At 34.8% G+C, this 22,440-nt stretch overlaps 1 protein-coding gene across 5 annotated transcripts in view; it reads right to left on the reverse strand.

Moving 5' to 3' along the window:
• Positions 1-2,248: 2,248 nt before the first annotated feature.
• Positions 2,249-22,440, reverse strand: part of LOC110021953 (RNA-binding protein 42) — a 55,542-nt gene continuing 35,350 nt past the window's right edge. For 3 of the 5 annotated variants that reach the window (XM_020720688.1, XM_020720687.1, XM_020720684.1), the window contains exons 5-7: positions 18,286-18,382; positions 18,077-18,162; positions 17,686-17,981 (exon numbers count right to left, since the gene is read on the reverse strand). In XM_020720688.1, coding sequence (XP_020576347.1) covers positions 17,928-17,981; positions 18,077-18,162; positions 18,286-18,382 — 237 coding nt within the window. In that variant the 3' untranslated portion in view covers positions 17,686-17,927. Of the gene's footprint in view, positions 2,397-9,998; positions 10,074-17,685; positions 17,982-18,076; positions 18,163-18,285; positions 18,383-22,440 lie in introns of those variants that run through there. The other 2 variants (XM_020720686.1, XM_020720685.1) reach the window with 2 other exon arrangements.

Genomic DNA, 22,440 nt, shown 5'->3' on the forward strand with positions numbered 1-22,440 from the left:
TATATGCATTTAATAATATTTTAATAAATACAAGTGAAATTCAATTAAAAAAAACAAAAAAAAATCATTTTAAAATACTGAACACATGAATTTAAATCACCTTTTGGTAAACCTTGAATAGTAAATCAAAACATAATTTTGGATTACCACAAACACATGAACACTGCTTTTGTTTTTTGTAGGTACTAAAATCCTGCCCCTAAGCATAGTGCAGTAGGACAGGGGACCTGGAACTGCAATTAAATTTAAATTAATTTGGGGGATCTATTTAAATTTTAAATTCATGTTAGAAAAAAATGAAGAAATTAATCTGAACTCAAAATATATTTATTAAATCACTTAAGTTAATTAGAATAAATAATTGAAATAAATTAATTCAATAAAGGAAGAGAGGAAAAATTATTACATCCGAACTGACTCCGAATGTAGAGATACGTTCGGAGTCCAATAAATCACCTCCACGTGGAGCTGACAGAAAAAAAAAACTTGTTTTCCTATGATCCGACCAGGTAACACAAGGGAATAGTCCTCCCGTGTTATTCCGCGTTATTTGTGTGTTATTATGATGCTATTGATCTGCTATTGTGTTATTATAACACCGAGAATATTTCCAGAACACAATAACACATGAATATCACCACAGTAACATCTGAATAACGTGGAATAACACAGGGGGAAAATTCCCCCATGCTAAAACATTTTTTTTAAATTTTTCTCACCTCCATGTGGCGTGATTTCATTGGACTCCGAACGTATCTCTACGTCTGGAATCCAGATGTAATATTTGTTCGGAAGAGAGAGGGATGGCATAAGGAGTTTCCCATTGATTTGATTAATTGATTAATAAATTAATTTAGGAATTAGTAGGGCCTCGATTAATTGATTAATAAATTAATTTAGGAATTAGTAGGGCCTCGGCAAGAAATTCCATAAATAGAATTAATTGAATTGATTAAATAAATTCAAATAATTAGAGTACTTAAGAAATGGCCGACTACCTACTTCTAAAATATGATTTAATCTATTTGATTAAATTTAATTAAATGAATTAGATAGCGAGGAAGACGTGAATTAACAGTCAAATTAATTTCATATAAGTTAGTAATTTAATTCTTAAGGATTTTTGAAATTTAAAATTTAAAATGTTTCTTTTTAAAAATAGTGTGGAGTTGTTTTTATTAATAAGTGTAAATATTTTAGGTAGGTTTCATGTAGAATAATTTAAATAATACTTTTTTTTAATTTAAAAAATATTTAGGCATGAATTAATATATTTATTTAAATAAAAATAATCCAAACAATTTAAAAATTGTGGAAATATTAAGTAATATGTTAAAATTATTCTTTTTCTTATTTAGGGGAGAGAATATATTATTCAGGATAATCACAAAAATAATTCATGTAAATTTAAATTTAATTTATATCAATAATTAATTATTCTTCATGGCATCAAACTGAATTATTTTATCATGTAGAATTTGGACATATGGTGAGTAATAAAATTAAATTATTTGTATATTTTTATAACCTTATCCTTAATGATACATTAATTCTTATGCCATGAATAATGTGATAATAATGCAGCAAAAAAGTATCGAAGGCAAACTCTTCCCGCTGAAGGTGTATTAGCGACTATTTACCTTCAATTCGATCGAAGTAGGGCATAAGGACCCCTCCTGCTACACAGGCATTTAGGGAGCTCTCGATGGCTGAAGAGGAACTCTAAAAAAATGAATGTAAAAGAAACAACTAGCTTATTTTGATTTTCAAAGTACCACTTTATAAGCTACTAATACTTGTTAAAGTCCGATCCTAACATTTCAACGACTTTGTTTGAAATCTCCCAAAAAAATGAGGGTCTCAATCACTAATAATGCTTTTTGGGACCCCTCATAACTTAATCATATTGCAAAAGAATAGCCACATTTTATTTGGTGTTCAGTGGGAGAGCATAATCAAGGCAACGACAAAGGATACAACCAATCCCAAAACTTCACCAAATTCAATGACAAAGAAAAGCAGAAAAGAAAACTCTAATTGGATTGTTGCAAGGCACAATTATTTCATCTCACTAGAAAAACGAGTGCCAAAAACAAAGGCATTGAAAGTGCTAACTGCTAACTTCAAAAAATAAGAAATGAAAGAGTACAAATGAGGACGCTCAATATGGGAATTAACAACTCCTCAACACTAGTCAACATTCCCTAAGAATATAGATGAAGGGATTACTATTTGTAGATCACCCTTAATGAAATGGGCACCAAATATTGATCGACATAGAAGTAACACACAACTTCATCTCCATAGAGAAAGCTAAGAGATTGGGACCTAGATAGACGGTAAAAACTGAATGATGGAGGCAATCGACTCCATGGTGAAACCAATCCAAGCGTAACCTGAAAAAAGAAGGCCACCTTAGGCATATGGCAAGGTAACAAATTTGTTAATAGTATTAGTAGGTAACAAGAAAGATTTGAAAAAAAAATGAGAAATGTTACTTGGCTATCTTGAATGAGGCCGATAATAGAAAGCCAAAAACACAGGATGATATGCCAAAGGAGTTGGCTGAAGTCGTTGAAGACTTCAAGGATATCTCACCTACTAAGCCCCCTCAAAAAACTACCTCCAAGAAGACAAATAAATCATCAAATTAGGTTAGAACCAGGGATCAAGCTACCACTCATGTGAGCTTGCCACATTGCACCTTTATGATTAGCAGAGCCGAGGAAGCAATTGAAGGAACTATTAGATTCAAGGTTTATCCAACCTTCTAGAGCTACATTTGGGGCCCCGATCCTATTCCAAAAGAAGAAAGATGGATAAGTACACATGTGCATCAATTACAAGCCCTCTGAATGGTCACGATTAAGAACAAGTAGGCCACTCATTTGATTATCAGCCTATTTGGCCAATTTAGAGAGGGTTGCTACTTCTCAAAGTTAGACCTTCGCTCATGATACTACCAAGCACAGATAGAGGAAGGAGATGAGAGAAAGACTACACTTGTCATAAAGTATGGTTCCTATGAGTACTTAATGATGTCATCTAGCCTAACCAATGAACCTGCAATATTTTGCACCCTAATGAACAATTTGTTTTCACCCCTACTTTGATAAAATGTGTTCTTCAACTTGGATGACATAGGCGTTTACAACAATACCATAAAAGAGCATGTAATGCACTTAAGGGAAGCATTCAAAGTTCTTCAAGAAAATGAATTATAAATCAAGAAAAAAAATGCTCATTTGCCACATCAGAAGCATGGTTTTTAGGGCACAAGATCAAGGATGACAATTTGATGATAAAAGATAGAACGTATGTGAGTTATGATCTTTCCTCGGCTTAGCCAACTACTACCACTAGTTCATCAAGGGATATTGAACAATAATGACTTCACTAACATGCTTCAGAAAAAGAAACCATGAGAAATGTATTTTAAAATGCCAAAGAGCATTTTAGAACCTCAAGAAAGTAGAAAGGAACATGTACTCACCTTGCCCAACCACACCAAGCCATATGAGGCTTACTTCAAACTTTATTATTTGTGGTGTTCTCATGCAAGGATATTTATTTGCTTTGAAAGTAGGAAACTCAATGAAAATGAACGACATACTATAGTGCAAGAAAATGAGATGACATCAATCACCCACTACTAGTGTGTGACAAAATACTTACTTGGGTAAAGATTTGTGATCATGATTGATAATATTGCTATAAGCTACTTTCATACAAAAAAAAATTATGTCTGAGGCAAGCAAGATGGCGAGACTTCCTAGCTGAATTTGATTGTCATGAAGTACAAATTTGGAAAGGTGAATGTGATAGCTAATGCATTAAGCCAAAAGGCTAAGTTAGCAAGCTTATCACAAATCAATATCCTTCTAAAAAAACAAAAGATCAAGTAGGGACTAAAGGCGAAATCTAAAGCTCAAAGCATCATTACTTTAATAAGGTCAAGACAAAACTAGAAAATTTTGGTTAGAGGAAGATCTCCATTACGCCGAAAGCAAAAGAATATATGTGGCAAAGTAGGAAATATAAAAAATGATCTAATTAGGTAGTGTTATGACCCCCTTATGGACAATACATCTAAGAACGAGGTGCAAATTCCCTCCTTTAAAGTTTACTCACTGCTAGCCAAGGATATGGTGTGATAGTCAGTAGTATGTCCAAACTTGTCTTGTTTCCCAACAAGACAAGGTACACTAAACATAACAAGGGAGTTTACTGGAACTATTGCCCATATAATAAAAGTTCATAGGACAATGTCTCTATGAACTTCATTTCTAACATATAGAAAACTGAATGTTTTGGGTGTTGATGTATCATGGTCATGGTGAAAATATTAAATAAATGTGCAAAATATGACTGCTGCTCAAACTCATTGTACATTTTTGGATGCTATTAGGCTATTCCTTTGCAATGTGAACAAACTATGAGGAGTTCCAAAGAATATTGACAACAACCAAGACCCTCATTTTCTGGGGAGATTATAAAGAGAGCTATTCAAAATGATGGGGCCATATTTGAACTTTTTGAAAAACTTTCATCTCAAAAGTGATAATCAAATTGAGAGGGTTAATGATTTATCATAGGCGTACTTATGACACAGAGTGAGGTTCAAACAACAAGATTGATTCAAACCTCTCAATTAAGCTCTAATACTAACTGTCAAGTGCTTATTCTTTCTTCAACAAGTGTTTTACCTTTACACACACAAATCGCTAAGTAAGCCTTATCACTCACTCTCAAAGAGACTAGTTAGAAATTGAGATGGTGGAAAGGCAAGGATGGGAGTTTGGGAAAGGAACTTTGTTACTAATAAAGTGAATTTACAATAGCATAACTCACGCTCAATTTGTGTACCTAAATTAAGGGATTCTTGCTATTTATAGACCAAGAAGACCCCTCCAAGAATAATCTAAAGCTCACATCTCAAGAACATTCTAGAACACTATTGATCATCTCTAGAAAATTACATAATAATCATGATTTATTCTAGAGTATTCTAAGAGAACATATTACAATACAAGACTCTACATTACTCCTAAACATGTATAATGTTTTAGAGAGATTCATAGACACCTAGATTATTCATAAAATATCTTAAAGATTCTAGAGAAATCTAAAAATTTATAAATATTATTGTAACATCCAAAAAATTCTAATGTTTTATAAAATTTTTCGAATGAATCTATGCTTGTGTAGAACCTTCTAGGACATTTTAGAAAATTATCACTCCATTTCAAAATAATTATGAAAGATCCTGTTCGTGCTTGCTATGTCACACTTAAAAGAGTTTGGTTAATCTCATTGATCATTAGTGGGACATGACATTCTCATCTACCTAAGCTTGTGATGCCTCATCATGTTTCTCTTAATGTAAAATCGAATCTCATTTTTTCAATTGCCATTGATCATTCCTCGACCCCAATTCAAATAATCTCTTCCACTAGGTTCCATACATTCATGAATTAATGACAGATAAGAGTGCTTGTTAGCTTAGTTTCTCAACCACCACACAAGCCCTTTATAGTGATGAGGGTTCTTGTTAGCCTAGTTTCTTTACTGCCACCCTTGCCCTCTTAGTGATAGATCTATAGGCAACGCCATAAGAAAGACATCTTATTTCTTGAGGACTAATTGTATCTCCTTCGATACATCCTCTTCAGGTTTGGCTCCTCATCATCCCAACTAAGAAAAGTCATGTGATTATCACAATCCATTTCGATGTCTTTTTGAGATTTAATTTGTCATTCCTTATAAAGCCTTCCTCAAGTTCTACTTGTACAATCTGTGTGTGTGGCTCTATAATCACTATTTGCTTCTATCCTTCTTTAATGACTTATGAGGAAAAATTTTATAGTTTGTCTCTGATAGCACCCCCTTGCTCAATGAGGATCTCGATAAAATAAGAATTTGTTATAAGACTTTCCAAGAACAATGCCATCCTTTGCATATCCACATCTTTAATTTTTGTCATGATGAAGTAGTCTTAGCCAAACTACTTCGTGTTAACCCATTTCTACCAAGTGCTCTACTGACCATGAGTTGTTATTAACTTTTCGAGCGACGTGTAATACCTCAAAGCTTTATTGCTAGTGTAATTGATGAATGTCATAATTAATATACACTTGCACAAGGCTACATCCCCACACATCCTCAATGCATGCAATAAGCTCATACATCTCCAATTCATGGGTCTGAAACATCTTGATGAGTTCACCCATAAACTCTTTATGTATCTTTACCATTGTTCATCAAAAGATCTCTCTAATTGGAACAACGTGCATCTTATCACATAATATACGTTATAATATCCCCCTCTAAACTCACCCTCTCATCTAAATCGTCCATCTGGGTCTCCATACTATTCATAGCCCCCTATCATATTCTTGGACTTCACCCCATGCTTTGATGTTGCATGATTCCATTACTTCTCATGACTTCGAACTTGTGGCAACGACTCCACATTAATAATTTTGGTTTTATAACTTGATCATTGTCAATATTGGTTATGCTTGAGCCAAGCCTTTGATTCTACTTAGCTCTGAGTGCGCTAAACTCTAATATCACTACTCACACCCTTATTCTTCTCATAAGCAAACATGAAGACTTAACACTATTTCAAGTAATTAAAAAGATTGATTTCACCTAGATTAGAAGATTAATTAGCAAGATAATAAAAATAAGACGTGTATTGCTACGGAAAAAACTTACAAGAAAACTTAGATGGTTTATAATGACATGATGGCGTCTATTTATAAGCATCCACCTCTCCTATGAAAATTTCTAAGTTACATAATAAAATTTAAATATAGAAAATTCAAATATTTACACATTTACAAAATCTTGAAAGGATATAGATACTTAAGAGACTCTAGGAGTATCTATATATCTCTGAAATATTTTAGATGCTTAGAAGAAATCTAAAGCATTTTAAAATTTTCTACACAAGAATATTATATTGTATGCTAAAAACTTTTATAAAGGTAGATGCCAATAAATAGGAGCCACTATTTCATTTGAAATTCATTCAAGCTTTCTTGTAAGCATATTTCATAAATATAAGTTTTATTTATTGCTCTCTTATTAATCTTAAAGCATTTGTAAAAGCTAGTGAAATTAGGCTTTCTTAATACTTGGAGAAGTGCTAATGTCGCATGTTTGCTTACTAAAAGGCTAAAGGTCTGACAAGAAGTATTGGAGCCTAATCGATTTTATAGCTAAGTGGTATCATAGTCTTAATTCAAGCATGACAAAAGACGACAATGATCAAATTATAGGATCTAAAACCACTAATGTGAAGTTATTGCGACAAGGCTAAAATCATAATGAGCAACAAGATAGTGTAGCATCAATGCCAATGAGAGGTTTAAGAACGTGATATCTTGTATTGATTCATGCCTATCTCTAATGAAGGAGAACAAGAATGCATGGGGACCCATATGGACAGTATGATTATGCAGTTCATTTTGTGATAAGAGTCATGCTGCTCCAAATTGAAAACTCTTTGATGGACAAATGGAAAAGATATGAGAGGAGTGCATAGAAGAAAGGAGATCTTAATAAACCTATGTATATAATGAATTTCCATCTTAACAAGTCTAGGGCCATGAGGAGAAATGAAACACACAACACCAAAAGCCATAAGGGAAGTCCAAGGGCATACTTTATAATTTGGAGGCACACCTGACTCAAGCGGAGTAGGATAAGGGTGATGCGGATGAGCATATGGAGAACCTACAATAACAGGAGAAAGGCCTAAAAGCGTACCTTTTCCACTCCATGATGGAATGCATGAAATCCTAACTACACTAGCCCTTAAGGATGAGGTTATGATAAAGGTAACTCGGTTGTGAGAAGTTCGTCAAGAAAAAAAACTAAACACGGTACTCCTCAGTTGATGGTGGAGTTGACGCAATTAGGGGAAGCATGAGGTAAATTAGCTATGTACATAAAGGCAATGCTAACTAGCACAGCTACTCCTATGACAGAATTCCAACGATTTGACATTCCAAAGCCAATGATTTCTGTAGATACCAGGAATGCTCAAGAAGTGGATAACTTCCTATGATGGGCCAGAACAGTATCTTAACGCTGCTAGCAACTAGGAGGAAAGAGAAAAAATTTAAGAATGTAACATTATATCTCAAAAATAATACTATGTTATAGTGGCAACCACAAAAAAGAGTCAGCCTTACCATGAAAATGCTGAAAGGGAGACATGTAGCTGCCTACATAGACTTGAGCAGCATGGGAGCATTCAGGACTATGCCAAAGACTTCACCAAAAAATACTTTTTTCTTTATGAGTAGGTTACAAATATGGACAAAAACAAAACAAAAGCATTGTGATGTACAAGATTTTGCCACCATCATTACTACTACAGAAAGCATATTGATTATACTAAACAAGTTAATGAAGCCCAAAGAGAAGAAGATTGGCAACAAAAAAAGGTGGGGGGAGCGCATGTTCAAGGTAACCACAAAGAACACAACCACCACTAAATTTCTCTAAATCCAAGAAAAGGACAAGCAAAAAAACAAAGCTGATCATTCTGCTCAAAAACACATTTGTTTCTTATGTGGTGGTCCACATTGAAAAAAAGAGTGCTAAAAAAAATTCATTAAATCAGTTGGCTGCTAAATTTGAAGAACAAGAGGAAAAAAGCATTCTCAATACGGAATTTTACAACTCCTCACTATTCTAGGTTCCCCAATAACACAAGCTAAGCAATTATTATTTGTAGACGTCATCGCAATAGGAGGAACACAAACATATTGGTTGACGCAGGAGCAACACATAACTTCACATCCATAGAAGAAGCCAAGAGATTGAGAAATAAGGTGACCAGTAAAAGCACACAAGGGCGGGTAACCAGGATTTGTTTGTATTTTCGCTAAATGACATCAAGAGAGTGCTTAGAATAAAGTTCCTCAACCAAGTCAAAGCCTTTCTTATCCCATTTACCAACACAATGTGCATCTTAGATGTAGATAATACTTGTGATGTGCAAATGATAATGACTAGCAAGTCAAATGTAAAAGAGCTATCAACCATGGAGGTCAAGAAAGACATGAGGAGATATGAGGTAAGTTACTTGGCTATCCTGAATGGGTTAATGAAGAGCCAATGACTGAAGAAGTCACACAGAAGGAGGTAGCAGTAGTCCTAAAATAACTCAGATGCCTCACATATCAAATCGCCTGAGAACCTATCACAAAGAAAGGAACCTATCACAAAGAAAGGAAAATGCACTAGCAAAGTAGCCAAGTCAGGTAGTAAACTTACCAATCCTTAATCTGCGAACAAAAAGAATCAGGTAAAAGTGATTATTCAACTTAAGAGAGTTGTAAGTCGGAGCATGGTCAGTGGCAATGCAAGAATGAGATCTAGGACAAGCTATGATAAAAGCATCACAAGCTTAGATAAGAGAGAGTCTCACGCCCCAATAATGATAAATGAGTTTAAACAAACTCTTTCAAAAGTAGGCATGATAAACATTGACAAGAGGATCTTCCAAAATCATTTCAAAATTGAGCCATAATATTTTATAAAGTTTCAAAAAATTTCACATAAGCCAAGAATCATTCGAAAGGCTCTAAATGTGCTGAAAATTTTTTAATGTTACAACAATATTTAATAAATTTTTGAAACTCTCTTGAACCTTCTGGATACTTCATGCAACATTAGGAAGTCTTCAGGTCTCTAAAATATTTTGAACGCTTAGTAGTGCAGAGTCATGTAAAAATATATAGAGTTATATATTATAATATGCTTAAAAATACCCTAAAATAAATCATTATGATTGTATACTATTTAGAGATAATTCATAGTGTGCAAGAGTGTTATTAAAAGGTGAGTTCTGAAAGATTCTTTGATTATAAATAAAGGAAGGGATCCCCACTTGAACACACAAGCTGAGAGTGAGTTATAATTTTATAAAAGCACTTAGCAAAAAATTCTTTTTCCTAATTCCGCACTTGCATTTCCACCATTCATTTTCTTACTAGCCTCTTGGGTGAGTGAGTGATTGAGAAGGCTTCACAATTTGTGTGCTATAGTCGGATCTGCATGAAGAAAGAATAAGATTGACATACTAATACTTTTTAAATGAAAAGAATATCAAATATAATTTTTTTCTTCATATTAAAATATAACAACAACAACAACAACAAAGCCTTAATCCCACTACGTTGGGTCGGCCGCATGAATCTTTGTTCTCCATTGCATCCTATTTAGTGTCATATTTTCATTTAATTCTAATAAATTAAGATCATTTTTTATACAATAAACCCAAGTCTTCCTAGGTCTATCTCTGCCTTTTTTAACATAAGTAAAATCTAAAACATCTTCTCTCCTAATCGAATTATTGATGGTCGACGTTTAATGTGACCAAACCATCTAAGATGACTTTCTCTAATTTTGTCCATCATTGGAGCTACACTAATTTTATCACGAATATATTCATTTCGCATTTTGTCTTTAAGGGTCTGTTTGGCGCAGCTTATCCCTGCGTTCGGCATTTTCGGAACGCTAGGGTAGCGTTTAGATAATGTGTTGGGGCCGGCGGTTAGCAAACGTGCGTAAGGGTTTAGGTTATGATTCGTTCTTTCGTCCGCCGCTCCCATTACCCCGCTTTCCGCGTTTACTCACAGATTATTACTCGGTTGCCCCTCGATCCTGTTTCGCCGTCGTTGCCCTAAATCTGCGATCAGACTCCCCTGATCTCGGCTCTGCCTCTCGATCTCGTCTCGCCGTCGTTGCCCTAGCTCTGCGATCAGACTCCCTTAATCTCAGCCCTCGATACCGTGCACCCCTTTGCTCTCCAATTTCCAGTCTGGCCTTAGGTTGGTGGATCGAAAGTTGTTTGAAATTTTGCAGGTATCCCTCTTATGCCTTATGGTTTTGCACAGCTTCTCTTCCCTGTAGAGAAATGTTATTTGTGTCGTTGTCGGTTATGGTATGAATTATGGTGAGTTGAGCAATGCTATTACTGAGATGTGTTGGGCAATGTTTTACTGGGTAGAAATTTTTTATCCTTTGTGTTACAAAGATTTCTTCGTGCAATTTCTTCCTATTTAACTATTTACAAAATTTTCGATCCTTCGTATTACTGGGATCCTTTGTCTGAAATTTCGCAGGCTCTTAAAAACATATTTCCTGTGATCATTGCTTGTGCTGTCATATGAAAGATTTGATTGGTATAATGAGTTTTTAAGAAAAAATTTCAGATGTTAGGTATGTGAATATATAGGAATTGGCTTATATGCATGCAAACACAAAGTTTTTATATTTTTAAGGGGTGATGGAATTATGATGCTGCTAGTGGAAAATAACTTAGCATAATATTCCAAGCAATTTATTGACATTAATGAAGCATGAATGTCAAGCATAGTTATGTCCCAAGTAAAAATGAATTGGGGGCAGAACTTCTGCTAGTGGAAAATATTTTACAAGAGAAGACTTTTTTTAACTGCATTTTAGAAGGAGATGAATGGTGGGTTATTTAGAAGGAAATGAATGCCATTTTATTTCCCTGAGGGAGATGGGTTAAATTCTGGTTAAATTATGGGTTAAATTCTTGAACTCCTCCCATGCAACATATATAGTACAGTAACGTTTGCTTTCGCATATGTAAATAGATAAGATTTGAATGGAGATTATGAATCTATTTCTTCATCATCTATATTTTTATTGTCTTTTCTTCTCAATAGCCAACACTGACAGTTGGGAATGGAGATTATGAATCTCAATACCTGTGTGAGAATTTGAGAATCTGGTATGCTTGTATGCTTGTATGCTCTGGAATGGAGATTATGAATCACAATTCCTGTGTGAGAATTTGAGAATTTGGTATGCTTGTATGTTTGTATGCTCGGGATTGGAGTGCAACTATAAGATTATCTCTGATGATGGTAAAAGAATGTTGAGGAGTACATTGGTATTGTGGAGATAATGACAGTGATGTGTTGCAAATTAGAACTTTACCATGTATTTATATGAAAAAATTTTGTAGGTGCATAGCATTAAACCGTGGAATATGTGCATAGCATTAAACCGTGGAATATGTGCCCACGATTTAATATTTCAAAGAAGGTATGGTTGCACTTGGTTGCTTGCCGTGGGTTTCCTCCTTGTAAATGCTTGGGTGCATACAATAGCACATAATGTTTTCTCTTTGTAAATGCTATATCCTGCTATTTAGAATTTGTTCAAATTTTTTTGGATTGATGTTTGTGCAATTAACTACTATGAAGTATGTTAGTATCTCAATAAAATTTGTGGATTTTGGAAAATCTGTTCTTGGCATGAAATATCCACAAGCTATAATGAGAAGTTTGTCTTGTAGCTTTGTCAATAAGATTGTTTGAAGTATGGTTGTTTTCCTTTGTTCTGATTTTACAGAAATATAAAGTGTTCGGTTTTTATTATTGTTGATTGTACTAGTGGTTGATATGAACATTTTTGGCCTTCTTTGGTTTAACCATAAATTCTTCCTCTAGTTCCAACATGACTAAGACAAATGAAGGCGGTCCCTCAGCTATGTGGGATAAAAAAGTTACAAATATTTTCTGCAATCTCTGTATTACAGAAATTGAACTCGGGAATAGACCAACTGCGTATTTCAACAAGAAAGCTTGGCAAAATATTGTAAAAATATTCAAAGAATTGACAGGAAAGGATTACGACAGACTCAAATTCAAAAATAAATGAGATCAATTGAAGAATGAGTGAAAAATTTAGAAAGAACTGAAACTTGGATCCGCCGGGTTGGGTTGGGATCCTATTAAGCGAACAATCGATGCTTCAGATAAATGGTGGGTTCAGATAAATGGTGGGTTGAGAATGGTGGGTTGAGAAATTGTAGATAATAACAACACTTTCACATTCATTTTATTCTCGTATTTTTTGGTTATTAACTAAACCACTCTCCTTCCTTACAATGATACAGGTCATGCCAATAGCCAAAAAATATAGGCAGTGCGGAATTCAGTCGGAGTTCGAGGAAAACTGGATATTATGATTAAGGGGGTTGTCGCGACTGGAAAGCATACATTCAACCCAATTGAGTTGGGGTTTGCAGGAATACCAGATGACTTGTCACCTGAACATGTTATAGCTGATGAAGTAGAGCCTAGTATTAACCAAAAGGAGATGGAGTCTAGTTCCATGTCCAAGAAGCCCAGGCTTGGCAGAAGGAAGAAAGAGAAGGACAATTTTGCGAAAAACTCATTTGATTAACTAATTGCTGCTTTTCCAGCTCCGCCTCCTGCAACTCCCCCTGACAGCACCATATGGGACTGCGTTGTCAATTTAGATACTATTCCAGAAGTAGCTGTCGATATGCGCTTTCAGACAAAATGTGTTAAAAAACTTGAGGACCCAACTCGTAGGTAAATATTTATGGCGCTGTGGTCCGAGCTGCGCATTGAATATCTGTGTGTTTTATTGGAATAATGAGGCTGTTTTATATTAAACTATCATTAGATTTTTCTCTTATGTATTTTTATCATAACAGTTTTATTTACCTGAACAATTTATGTAATTCATTATCTGATGCTTTGTAGTCCTTGATGTTTTTGCTATTTCATTTTTCTGTCACCACTTCTCCACAAATCATTTCATCATAATGCATTTCTACTTTCAGGATAGATCCACAGCAAGAACGTCGTAAAACAATGGCATCGGTTCCAGCTCTAGAGATATTATTGTTCAAATACTATCGCTCCAACACTGGACGAATACCATGCATGACGTTCTCATATGTTGAGGACAAAAGGGTGGGTGAGATGCTTGTTGGACATCCGATAAGGTTCAGCAACATTTTTCGCATGCTTGCGCCCATTTTTTTAGATATTATTCACGAGTTATGTCTTACCCATGGCCTCCAAGGTTCTTCTAGAACGACCACGAGAGAGTGCTGACTATAACATTATACATTCTCTCACAGAACGAATCAGTTAGAGGAGCTATGGAGTGATTTCAACATTTCTCAGAAACAATTAGTCGATACTTCTCCAAAGGTATACAAACACTTGTGAGCTTAGCAGCGCAAAACATTAAGTCAGCGGATCCATCGTTCACAACTATTCCTGAACAAATTGCAAATGATCTCCGTTACATGTCGTATTTCAAGGTAAGTTTTATTAATACGTCAGTTTAACTTCATAATGTATTGAGTTGCTAACTGTGAATAACAGAACTGCATTGGAGCAATCGACGGTACGCACGTAGATGCCCGACTACAAGCCACGAAAAGATCGCGTACATCGGTCGGAGTGGTACAACAACACAAAATGTCATGGAAGTGTGTGACTTCAACATGTGTTTCACATTTGTAATGGCGGGATGGGAAGGAAGTGCACATGATAGTCGTTTTTTATCCTATGAAACTAGGAATAGAACGCAGTGTTTCTCTCACCCGCCTCCAGGTTTGTTCATCTCACTTAAACATATAACTTACATGTATTATTTTTCAATAATATTGTCTTTTGTAACAGGGAAGTATTATTTGGTTGATGTTGGATATCCAATGCATAGGGGCTACCTGAAGCCCTATCCGGACACCAGATACCATATTCCTGATTTTGAGCAAGTGGCACGATCCGTGGTAGAAAAAATGTATAACAAACGACACTCCTCTTTACGCGGGGTAATTGAAAGAACATTTGAGGTGTAGAAGAAGAAATGGGTCATCCTACGTGATATGCCGTCGTATCTATTTCTCAAACATGTGCATATTGTGGTGGCCACTATGGCACTTCACAAATTCATCCGACGACATTCCTCTCAATCAGATACAGACTTCACTTTGCCTGATGAAGATCAGCTTATTGCCTCTCCAGATCCTTCAGAATCCTTCGTTGGTCAATCATTACCTAAGAATGAGATCGAGTCGATCGAATTTGAAACTCAGGACAGTGAAGGAGTAGTCGAGATAGCTGCTTTGAGGGAATTTATCGCAGATGCTATATATGGTTGTTGATTCAGCCATGGCTCTTTATTTATTATATGCTCATTTGGGATGTAATTCGTTGAAGTAGGGATATGTATTTTATGTTTTTATTAAGAATTTTATATGTTTCATTAAGATGTTTGAATTTATAATAATGACGTGTTTGCATTTTGTTTTAAATTCTTTGTTTTGTTTTGTTTATGTTTTATTTTGTTTATGTTTTGTTTTGTGTTTTTTTTTTTGTGAGTGCGCGAGGCCAGTGATGAATGATGAAAAATATGACCTCTGAATTCTTTTGGATGATCGATTTAGTGTTCTTATCTCGTGCTGCATGTATATTCCTAAAGAAGGCAACTGATATCCTCCATTATTTTGGGTGCATTAGCTTATGAGGATTTATCTGGATGGTCTTTTTTTATGATATACACATCTGGCACAGGATGATCGTATGTTGTTGGTATTGCGGTATATGGCAACAAAGGACTCATTTTTTTGGAAGGTCCAATCTCCATTCAGTGACAGACACGTAGGTTGGAGTATTTACTAGCCTAAGACCCCACGCTTACTTTTTTTATATGCGTATTTATGTCGGTTCTCATATATGAAGCGTAATTTAATTTTATGATCTGACAATCTTTTCTGGTTGTTTTATCTCAATAGCAGCATGAGCTCTAGGATTTCAGGGACCTCCCGAGTTGTGTTGTGTTACTGCGGACCACCAGTTCCCTTACTCACATCACGCCAGCCTCATAGCAGTGGCAGACAGTTCTACGGTTGTCAGAGGGGTGTTTCGGCACGATGCGGTTTCTTCCGTTAGGCCGACATTCCGACATACTCCCATGCCGACAGTGTTTATGGTACGATGGTTTCCCAAGAGGACAGTGTCGCTGAGGACAGACGATGTCAAAGTTTTAAATTGAACGTTTTAATTTGTTTACTTGTAAATATAATTGTATTTCTTCTTATTTTATTTCTTTTGATACTCACAAAATGGTGAGCAATGTAGTTTTATTTTTGTAACTGAACAGTAATAGTTTGAGACTTCTGTTTTATCTATTATTTTTCCAATACAATTCTGTTGCAAACAACTTAACCAAACAGAGACAGAATTGTCATTTATCCAACAACAGCTGTCAGTAAACTATTTTGAACAAGTTGCCTCAAACAGTAAGCCAATTTATTCTGATAATCTGCAGATTATCAGATTATCACAATAATCTGTTTATCAACAGATTATAAATAATCAACAGCTGCCCCAAACAGACCCTAAGTGTAAAGCCACTCATCCACCTAATCATTCTCATCTCGGCAATACTTAACTTAGTATTATGCTTCTCTTTTAATAATTAAAAAAAAAATCCCAAAAGAACCCCTAACTTCCCAAACAACCACATCATCTCCACTTAACAGAAATCATTGAGGAAAGCTGGTCAACAGAAAGGACCAACTCAAATCATTCTATACAAGCTTCAATCGTAAAAGTAAGCAGCACGGCCACTTCATGTTTAACGAGTAATTGCATGAACAGTCTATTGACCTGGCATTAAATGAGGTTTTACTGTTTTAAAGCCAAATAATGCTCGAACATAAATTTAGCAAATTATATCTCGTAAAGCTACGGTTGTTAAATTCACTTGGAAGATATAAGATTGCATGAAAATGATTGATTATTGGCGCATATCGAAGAACGTTTAAATGAAAAGGATAGCAGATTCGGAATAAGGCATGTATTTTGGCATGCTAGTTTGACTTTTAAAACTAAAAATCAATATAAACTCAGATAGTTTTGTTGGCTTATCTTAGCCTCAAAATAGCTCAAGGCCAACTCCTTCACGCCCCTACACACAATATAAAGACTTTGTCATTCCTATAACCTGTTCCTGCATTCTATCTCACAGCACAACTCTAACTGCCTTGAGATTTTTTGTTCTCACCGTACCAAGCAAAACCATCAGAAATGACAGCCAAGCTCCAATCTAGCCCGTAACAATTAAATCTATGGTGTTTATGTCCCTTTTCTTCCTATAAAAGTGAAGCATAGTGCTCCATGTCCAAGACAGCTATCGCTAACCAACGATGGAGAACAAGATAAGAAGATAAAAAAGAGCAATGGATTTACCAATAATGCTTCAGGTAAAGCTTAATCAAAAGATTGGGGCCTGAGGTTTCCTCCAAAGAGGTCAGCCACATCAAGTCAATTTATAAGCAGACTATCTTAGCTTGTTGGTTGAGAGCTTAAACTTTCAATCAAAAGAACCTGAGTTCAAGTTCTTGCATATACATTTGAGATTAAATTTGCTCAAAATGTCTCAAAAAACAATATATCAATTTGCATAATAATTAATCTCAAACTCGCTCACTAAATTTGAGAATCATTAAATGGCTAACCGCCCTGAATTTTTTCTTACCTTCAATGCAAACTCCGAAAAGAAAATTGCTTGAACTGCCATAATTATGGTATAATGTTGATAATCAAAGTTTTGTTAAAGAAACATAGATTGCAGGATACAAAATGCCAATATGCTGTATAGCCTGCATAAACGAAAGGGAAGAAATGGAAGGGTTCCTCATTTCTTAGAGCATGCATTAGATTTTGAGCACAATATATGTAATAATGCTCTCAATGTTGAAAAAATATAATATTCAAATTTTAACATAATTTAAATAATATTTTCATAAAATTAATTTTCAGATGCTACAATGATAATATTCTAGAAATATTAACAATGGGAGTAGTTATCCTTTCATTTTTATAAAGTACCTCCCTTCAAGTATTGCTATGTAATTCCTACATTTTGCAACTTCCGTAAGAAAATAATTTAGCTTAATTTTATCACAATGGGCTGTTGTACTATTATAGAAACAACAGTTATAAAAAAAACTAGCCTGCGCTAAAAGTAATAATAGCAAACAGCAGCTTACAGATGGCTACCAAAGTAATCAAATCCCTGAAAGCCCTCTTGCATCACTTGTGCAGTACACTTTTCTTCAATGGTTTAGGCTTCTTCTGAGGGTAGTTCTGAAATGAATAGAAAAAAGCAATCAACAACTGAGAATATCACATGAAAAGCAACACACTTGAGTACAGATGTTAGGATGGCAAAGGAAGCTCACCTTTTGCCTTTCCAGAGCCTCAAAATCCGTTCTCTCCTTCCAATTGCTCTTTCGCAACTTTATAGGCCGGTTACCAACATACTTACCTGCAAAGAATTTACTGTCACAGATTTGCATAAAATTATGAATGAAAAAAAAAATTCAATTTGAGTACAAAAAATGATGGATCCAAGAAAAAAATGTTTCATAAATAACCATTGATAACACACCATTCATCTCTTTCAAAGCCGCTGCAAGGTCTGAAGGATTAGTGAAACTGACAAATCCAAACCCCCTGGTTTTTCCAGTCCTTTTGTCTCTCACCACCTGAGACAACAGAAGATTTATAAATTGTTATCAGAAAATAAAATCTACAATTTGTATATAAACTGCAGCAAAAAATCAAAAAAATACAAAAAAAAACTAGTAAAATAATACAAGAAAATCAAAATCACAAAGCTTGCCCCAAAGAATGATTCAGGCTGCAATCGTAACACAGGAAATCTACCCATACCCGAATTTTTTTAGCTTCGATGCAAAGATGTGAAGTAAAACATTAAAGGAATGTTTGGATTAAAGGAAGCTTTGTGAAAGAAAAGGAAAATAAGACAAGAAATCTCTAATCAGAACCTACAAACTAGAATGATAAAATTAAGGCTGCCTAAATTCCATCTTTTTCCCGTACAAAACACAGAAAATGTAAAAGGTTTGACTATGGACTAAAATGAGTGCATAACATATAAATCAAATTAGAAAATTATACAGCTATACTTTATAAATTAATTCAGAACTCATTTTTTTTATACAAAAAACAATATCACCAGTCAACATTCAAGATGCATGATGGTCCTAGCATTTTATCCGGTAATGCATCAAGCCTCTTGGCCTAGTGGTGGCTGTTGGCCTAAAAGATGGAAAATCAAGGATTCCAAGTGAAGGAACAATAATTGTTGTTCATTCGTGAGAAGGGCCTAAGAACACCAGGTTATCTCGAAAGTGAAAAACCGGAAAAAAAAAAAGGAGAGAGAAAAAGTTAATAACTAACTAAGCCTGAGGGTTTTCATAAACCATAATGATCAGATTTTCCCATATTCTTCTGTTACTTTTTCTTTATGTTTAGGTCCCCTTAATAGTACTAATCATCAGCAAATCAGAAGTATAGATTCAGATCGTATTCAAACTTCAAAATTCCTGCCCATTACAAGCTTCTTTTGTTCCATATAGGCAAATGATTGATCCAGCCATGAATAAATGCACTTGAAGTCCATAAAGCAAGAAACACGCTAAGGAATAGCATGAACATTGATAAGGCATAACCAAAACAAGAAACCTATAAAATAATTTTTGTAGTAATGTACCCTAGATTAATTTCTCAATCCTTTTGAATTGTGTCAAGCATCATCTATTTAATACCTTGCTCCAAACCTTAATCCATTATCAGTAGTATTCAATTATGCCTTGCACAAACGCCAGGCCACAAGTAGCAGTAAAAGGATGCATCAAACTTAACATGATCTCAAGTGCATCTACCTCAAGTTATGCAAGCCTTTGCTTAGAAACATTCTCTTAGACCTCATCAAACATGTCCATTAGAAATGCCCTAAATAATAGTCACCACGACCATGAACCTTGCAAAATTGTTTAAATTCTCTAGATGCAATGCATACAATAAAGATGAAAAGGTTAAACCTTTATTTCTTTTTTTGAGCAATTTGAAAACTCGCTTGATTAAAATCATGCTACAATGTAGCTCACCTAGCCTCTCCAGATACCATGGATGATGGATAAACCAAAAACCTATTCATAATAACATCAAGATGTCCTGATTAAATATTATAAGCTTCACTATAGCACACCAACCAAGGTGTTAGGTCAAACATTACTGATATGCAGAAGCTTCTATCTCTTGCAATTACATGCTTAGTTTGTCTCATATCTTATTACTTTGAACAAGCAAACATAATCAATAGACTTTATTACTCTTGCACCATGAAGAATGTGATAGCTGGCGTGACAAAGCATAACTTGGCAATACTATAAATATAATAAATGATTACACTCGGATAATTTGTATACTATCCGTATATTAAATATTCAATTATTAATAAGCTACTCATCAATAAAATGGCTCAATGTGATTTAAACATGTTAAAGAGTCCTCGTATTCTGCATGAATCTAGAGACTTCATATGCATAAAAATAAATCCTTGTTTAACAGATTTGTAAACAGAGCCACCATAATATGTGAAAAATATCAATAACCAAATTTAAAGAAAGAAAGCAAGGAAGTTTGTGGTCTGGAAAAGATTAGATGAGAAGAAAGAGAAAACATTGGAAATATCTAAGGCCAAGAAATCTACTGGCTCATACAACTCTCCGATACTCAAATGAAGGAAAGCAACACACAACCCAAAATCAACACAAGCCAATGAAAAGCATCACAAGAGCCAAAACCGGTCCAGGTGTTGGACAAGAATCCATATGGATAAAAAACCAGAGCAATTGGGCAAAACAGCTTCAACAATCAAGCTCACTGGATTGGCTCATGAATAAACCACATCTATTCCGTGAAATTCTTAACAAGAAAAAGGTAAAGGATTGATGCTAAATTTATAATCAATCGTAATACCTAGAACAATTTTGTGAGATAGTAATAATTTTATGTTATTTAGTGTTAGGGGAAAGCAGGCATCATGAAGGAATTTAAAATTGGGAAATGGCCAAGGTTTGGCTAGGACATTACATGCAAGTTATGTGCCAAAATTTTTATTGAGAAATGAAAAAGAACACCTCCTCCAAATAACATGCCACAACTTAATCTAATTATGGTGAAAAGCGGATGCAAGTTAACTAAATGTAAAATTAAGAATTGTAGCATAGAATTTGAGAAGTTTAAATGCACGTGAAAAATAAAAAAACGAAAGCAGCGTGAAATAAATTAAGTGTAATTAAAATGTAGTGTATTTAAAATAACTTGGAATTGTTTGATTCGGTGTAAAATAAACATTAATTCACATTTTATGTTTAGTTTAAAAAAAAATTAAATTAATGTAAAACATTATCAAGACAGAAAACAATGGGCGGCGAGCAACGTCGGGTGGCCAAAGGATGGAGGGAGGAGGCAGGCGCTGGGGTGGGGATGGCAGGTGGCTAGCGGCAAGGCAACTGTGGTGAAGAGTGGGTGTAGGATGATGATGGGGTACAACGGGTTGCAGCGGCCAGCAGGCTTATATTTATAGTGCAGTTGAGAATAGCCCAATCTAACAAATTTGGAATGCACTAGTTTTGAACTATAAATTGAATTTTAAATTCATCAAAATTTTAAATTACATTCCATTCTCATCCAACCTGACGCTGAAATTTTAAGAACCCCTGCATTTGGTTTACACAAGAAATTCAATGAACCCAAAAGACCCCTAAAAAAATCACATATAAGGATTTGTTTAAAATAGCACCACTGTTCACCAAATTTCTTTTAAAAGCCGCATTTTTCGAATCAGAGGATACCAACTGCAATTTGAAATGGAAAAAATTTATCGTTCTTTCGAAGGAAATTCGAGAGACAAACGTCTCCCACTGTTTCACCAAACGAAAATTTTTAAAGAGATCGACGTTCGCTCCAACTGAAGGAAACTGCAGCACGTCCTCAAATGAAGCCTAAATGACGAGTAATTTGAAATTGGCAAAACACTAATAATAGAAGATGTTGTAAGATATTCTATATTAGACATAACACCGTAGGAATAGGGTAGGAATGAAGCTGTAAGGAATTGAAAGACAATTGTTATGTTGACGAGGACTAGCAAGATTTAATAGCAATTGAATTATCAGTAAAGGATATTCTGAATAACTAGAGCTTGTATTCCACAGTTTTGATCAGAAGAGTTTAAAATTTCAATTTATGGAAGAAATAGATCTCTTACTATAAAATATTCCTTTAAAGAGAGAACAACTAGCAGTAATATATTAAACATTCACAGATGTTCTTCGAGAAAATTCACGCTGGGCAAGGAGGGCATGAAATAAGAGACGGGAATTTGATAGGATAAGTTTCACTTGAATTTTCATTAGCTTATGTGGGGAAGCTGGCGGGAGTTTACTATGTTGCAACTAACAAGACTTCAAAATCACAATCCTCCACAATCAAAATACATTATACCCACCTAAGCTAAGAATACATATGAGAGAAGTAGAAGGAGAATAGTATGAGGAAGGTTGTGTTTTAAGCAAGTCAGGACAGCGAAAGTTGGAATAGAGACCAACCCATCTGATTAAATAAGTCAGAGAGAGGAGATGCAAGATGACTTCTCGAACTGGGACTTCAAAATTTTAGAAAATGCCTTGGTTCAGATAAGGTCCTTTTAAACAAAATCTACACTCTTTAA

This window comes from Phalaenopsis equestris, unplaced genomic scaffold (assembly GCF_001263595.1).
Source record: "Phalaenopsis equestris unplaced genomic scaffold, ASM126359v1 Scaffold000153, whole genome shotgun sequence".
NCBI lineage: Eukaryota > Viridiplantae > Streptophyta > Magnoliopsida > Asparagales > Orchidaceae > Phalaenopsis > Phalaenopsis equestris.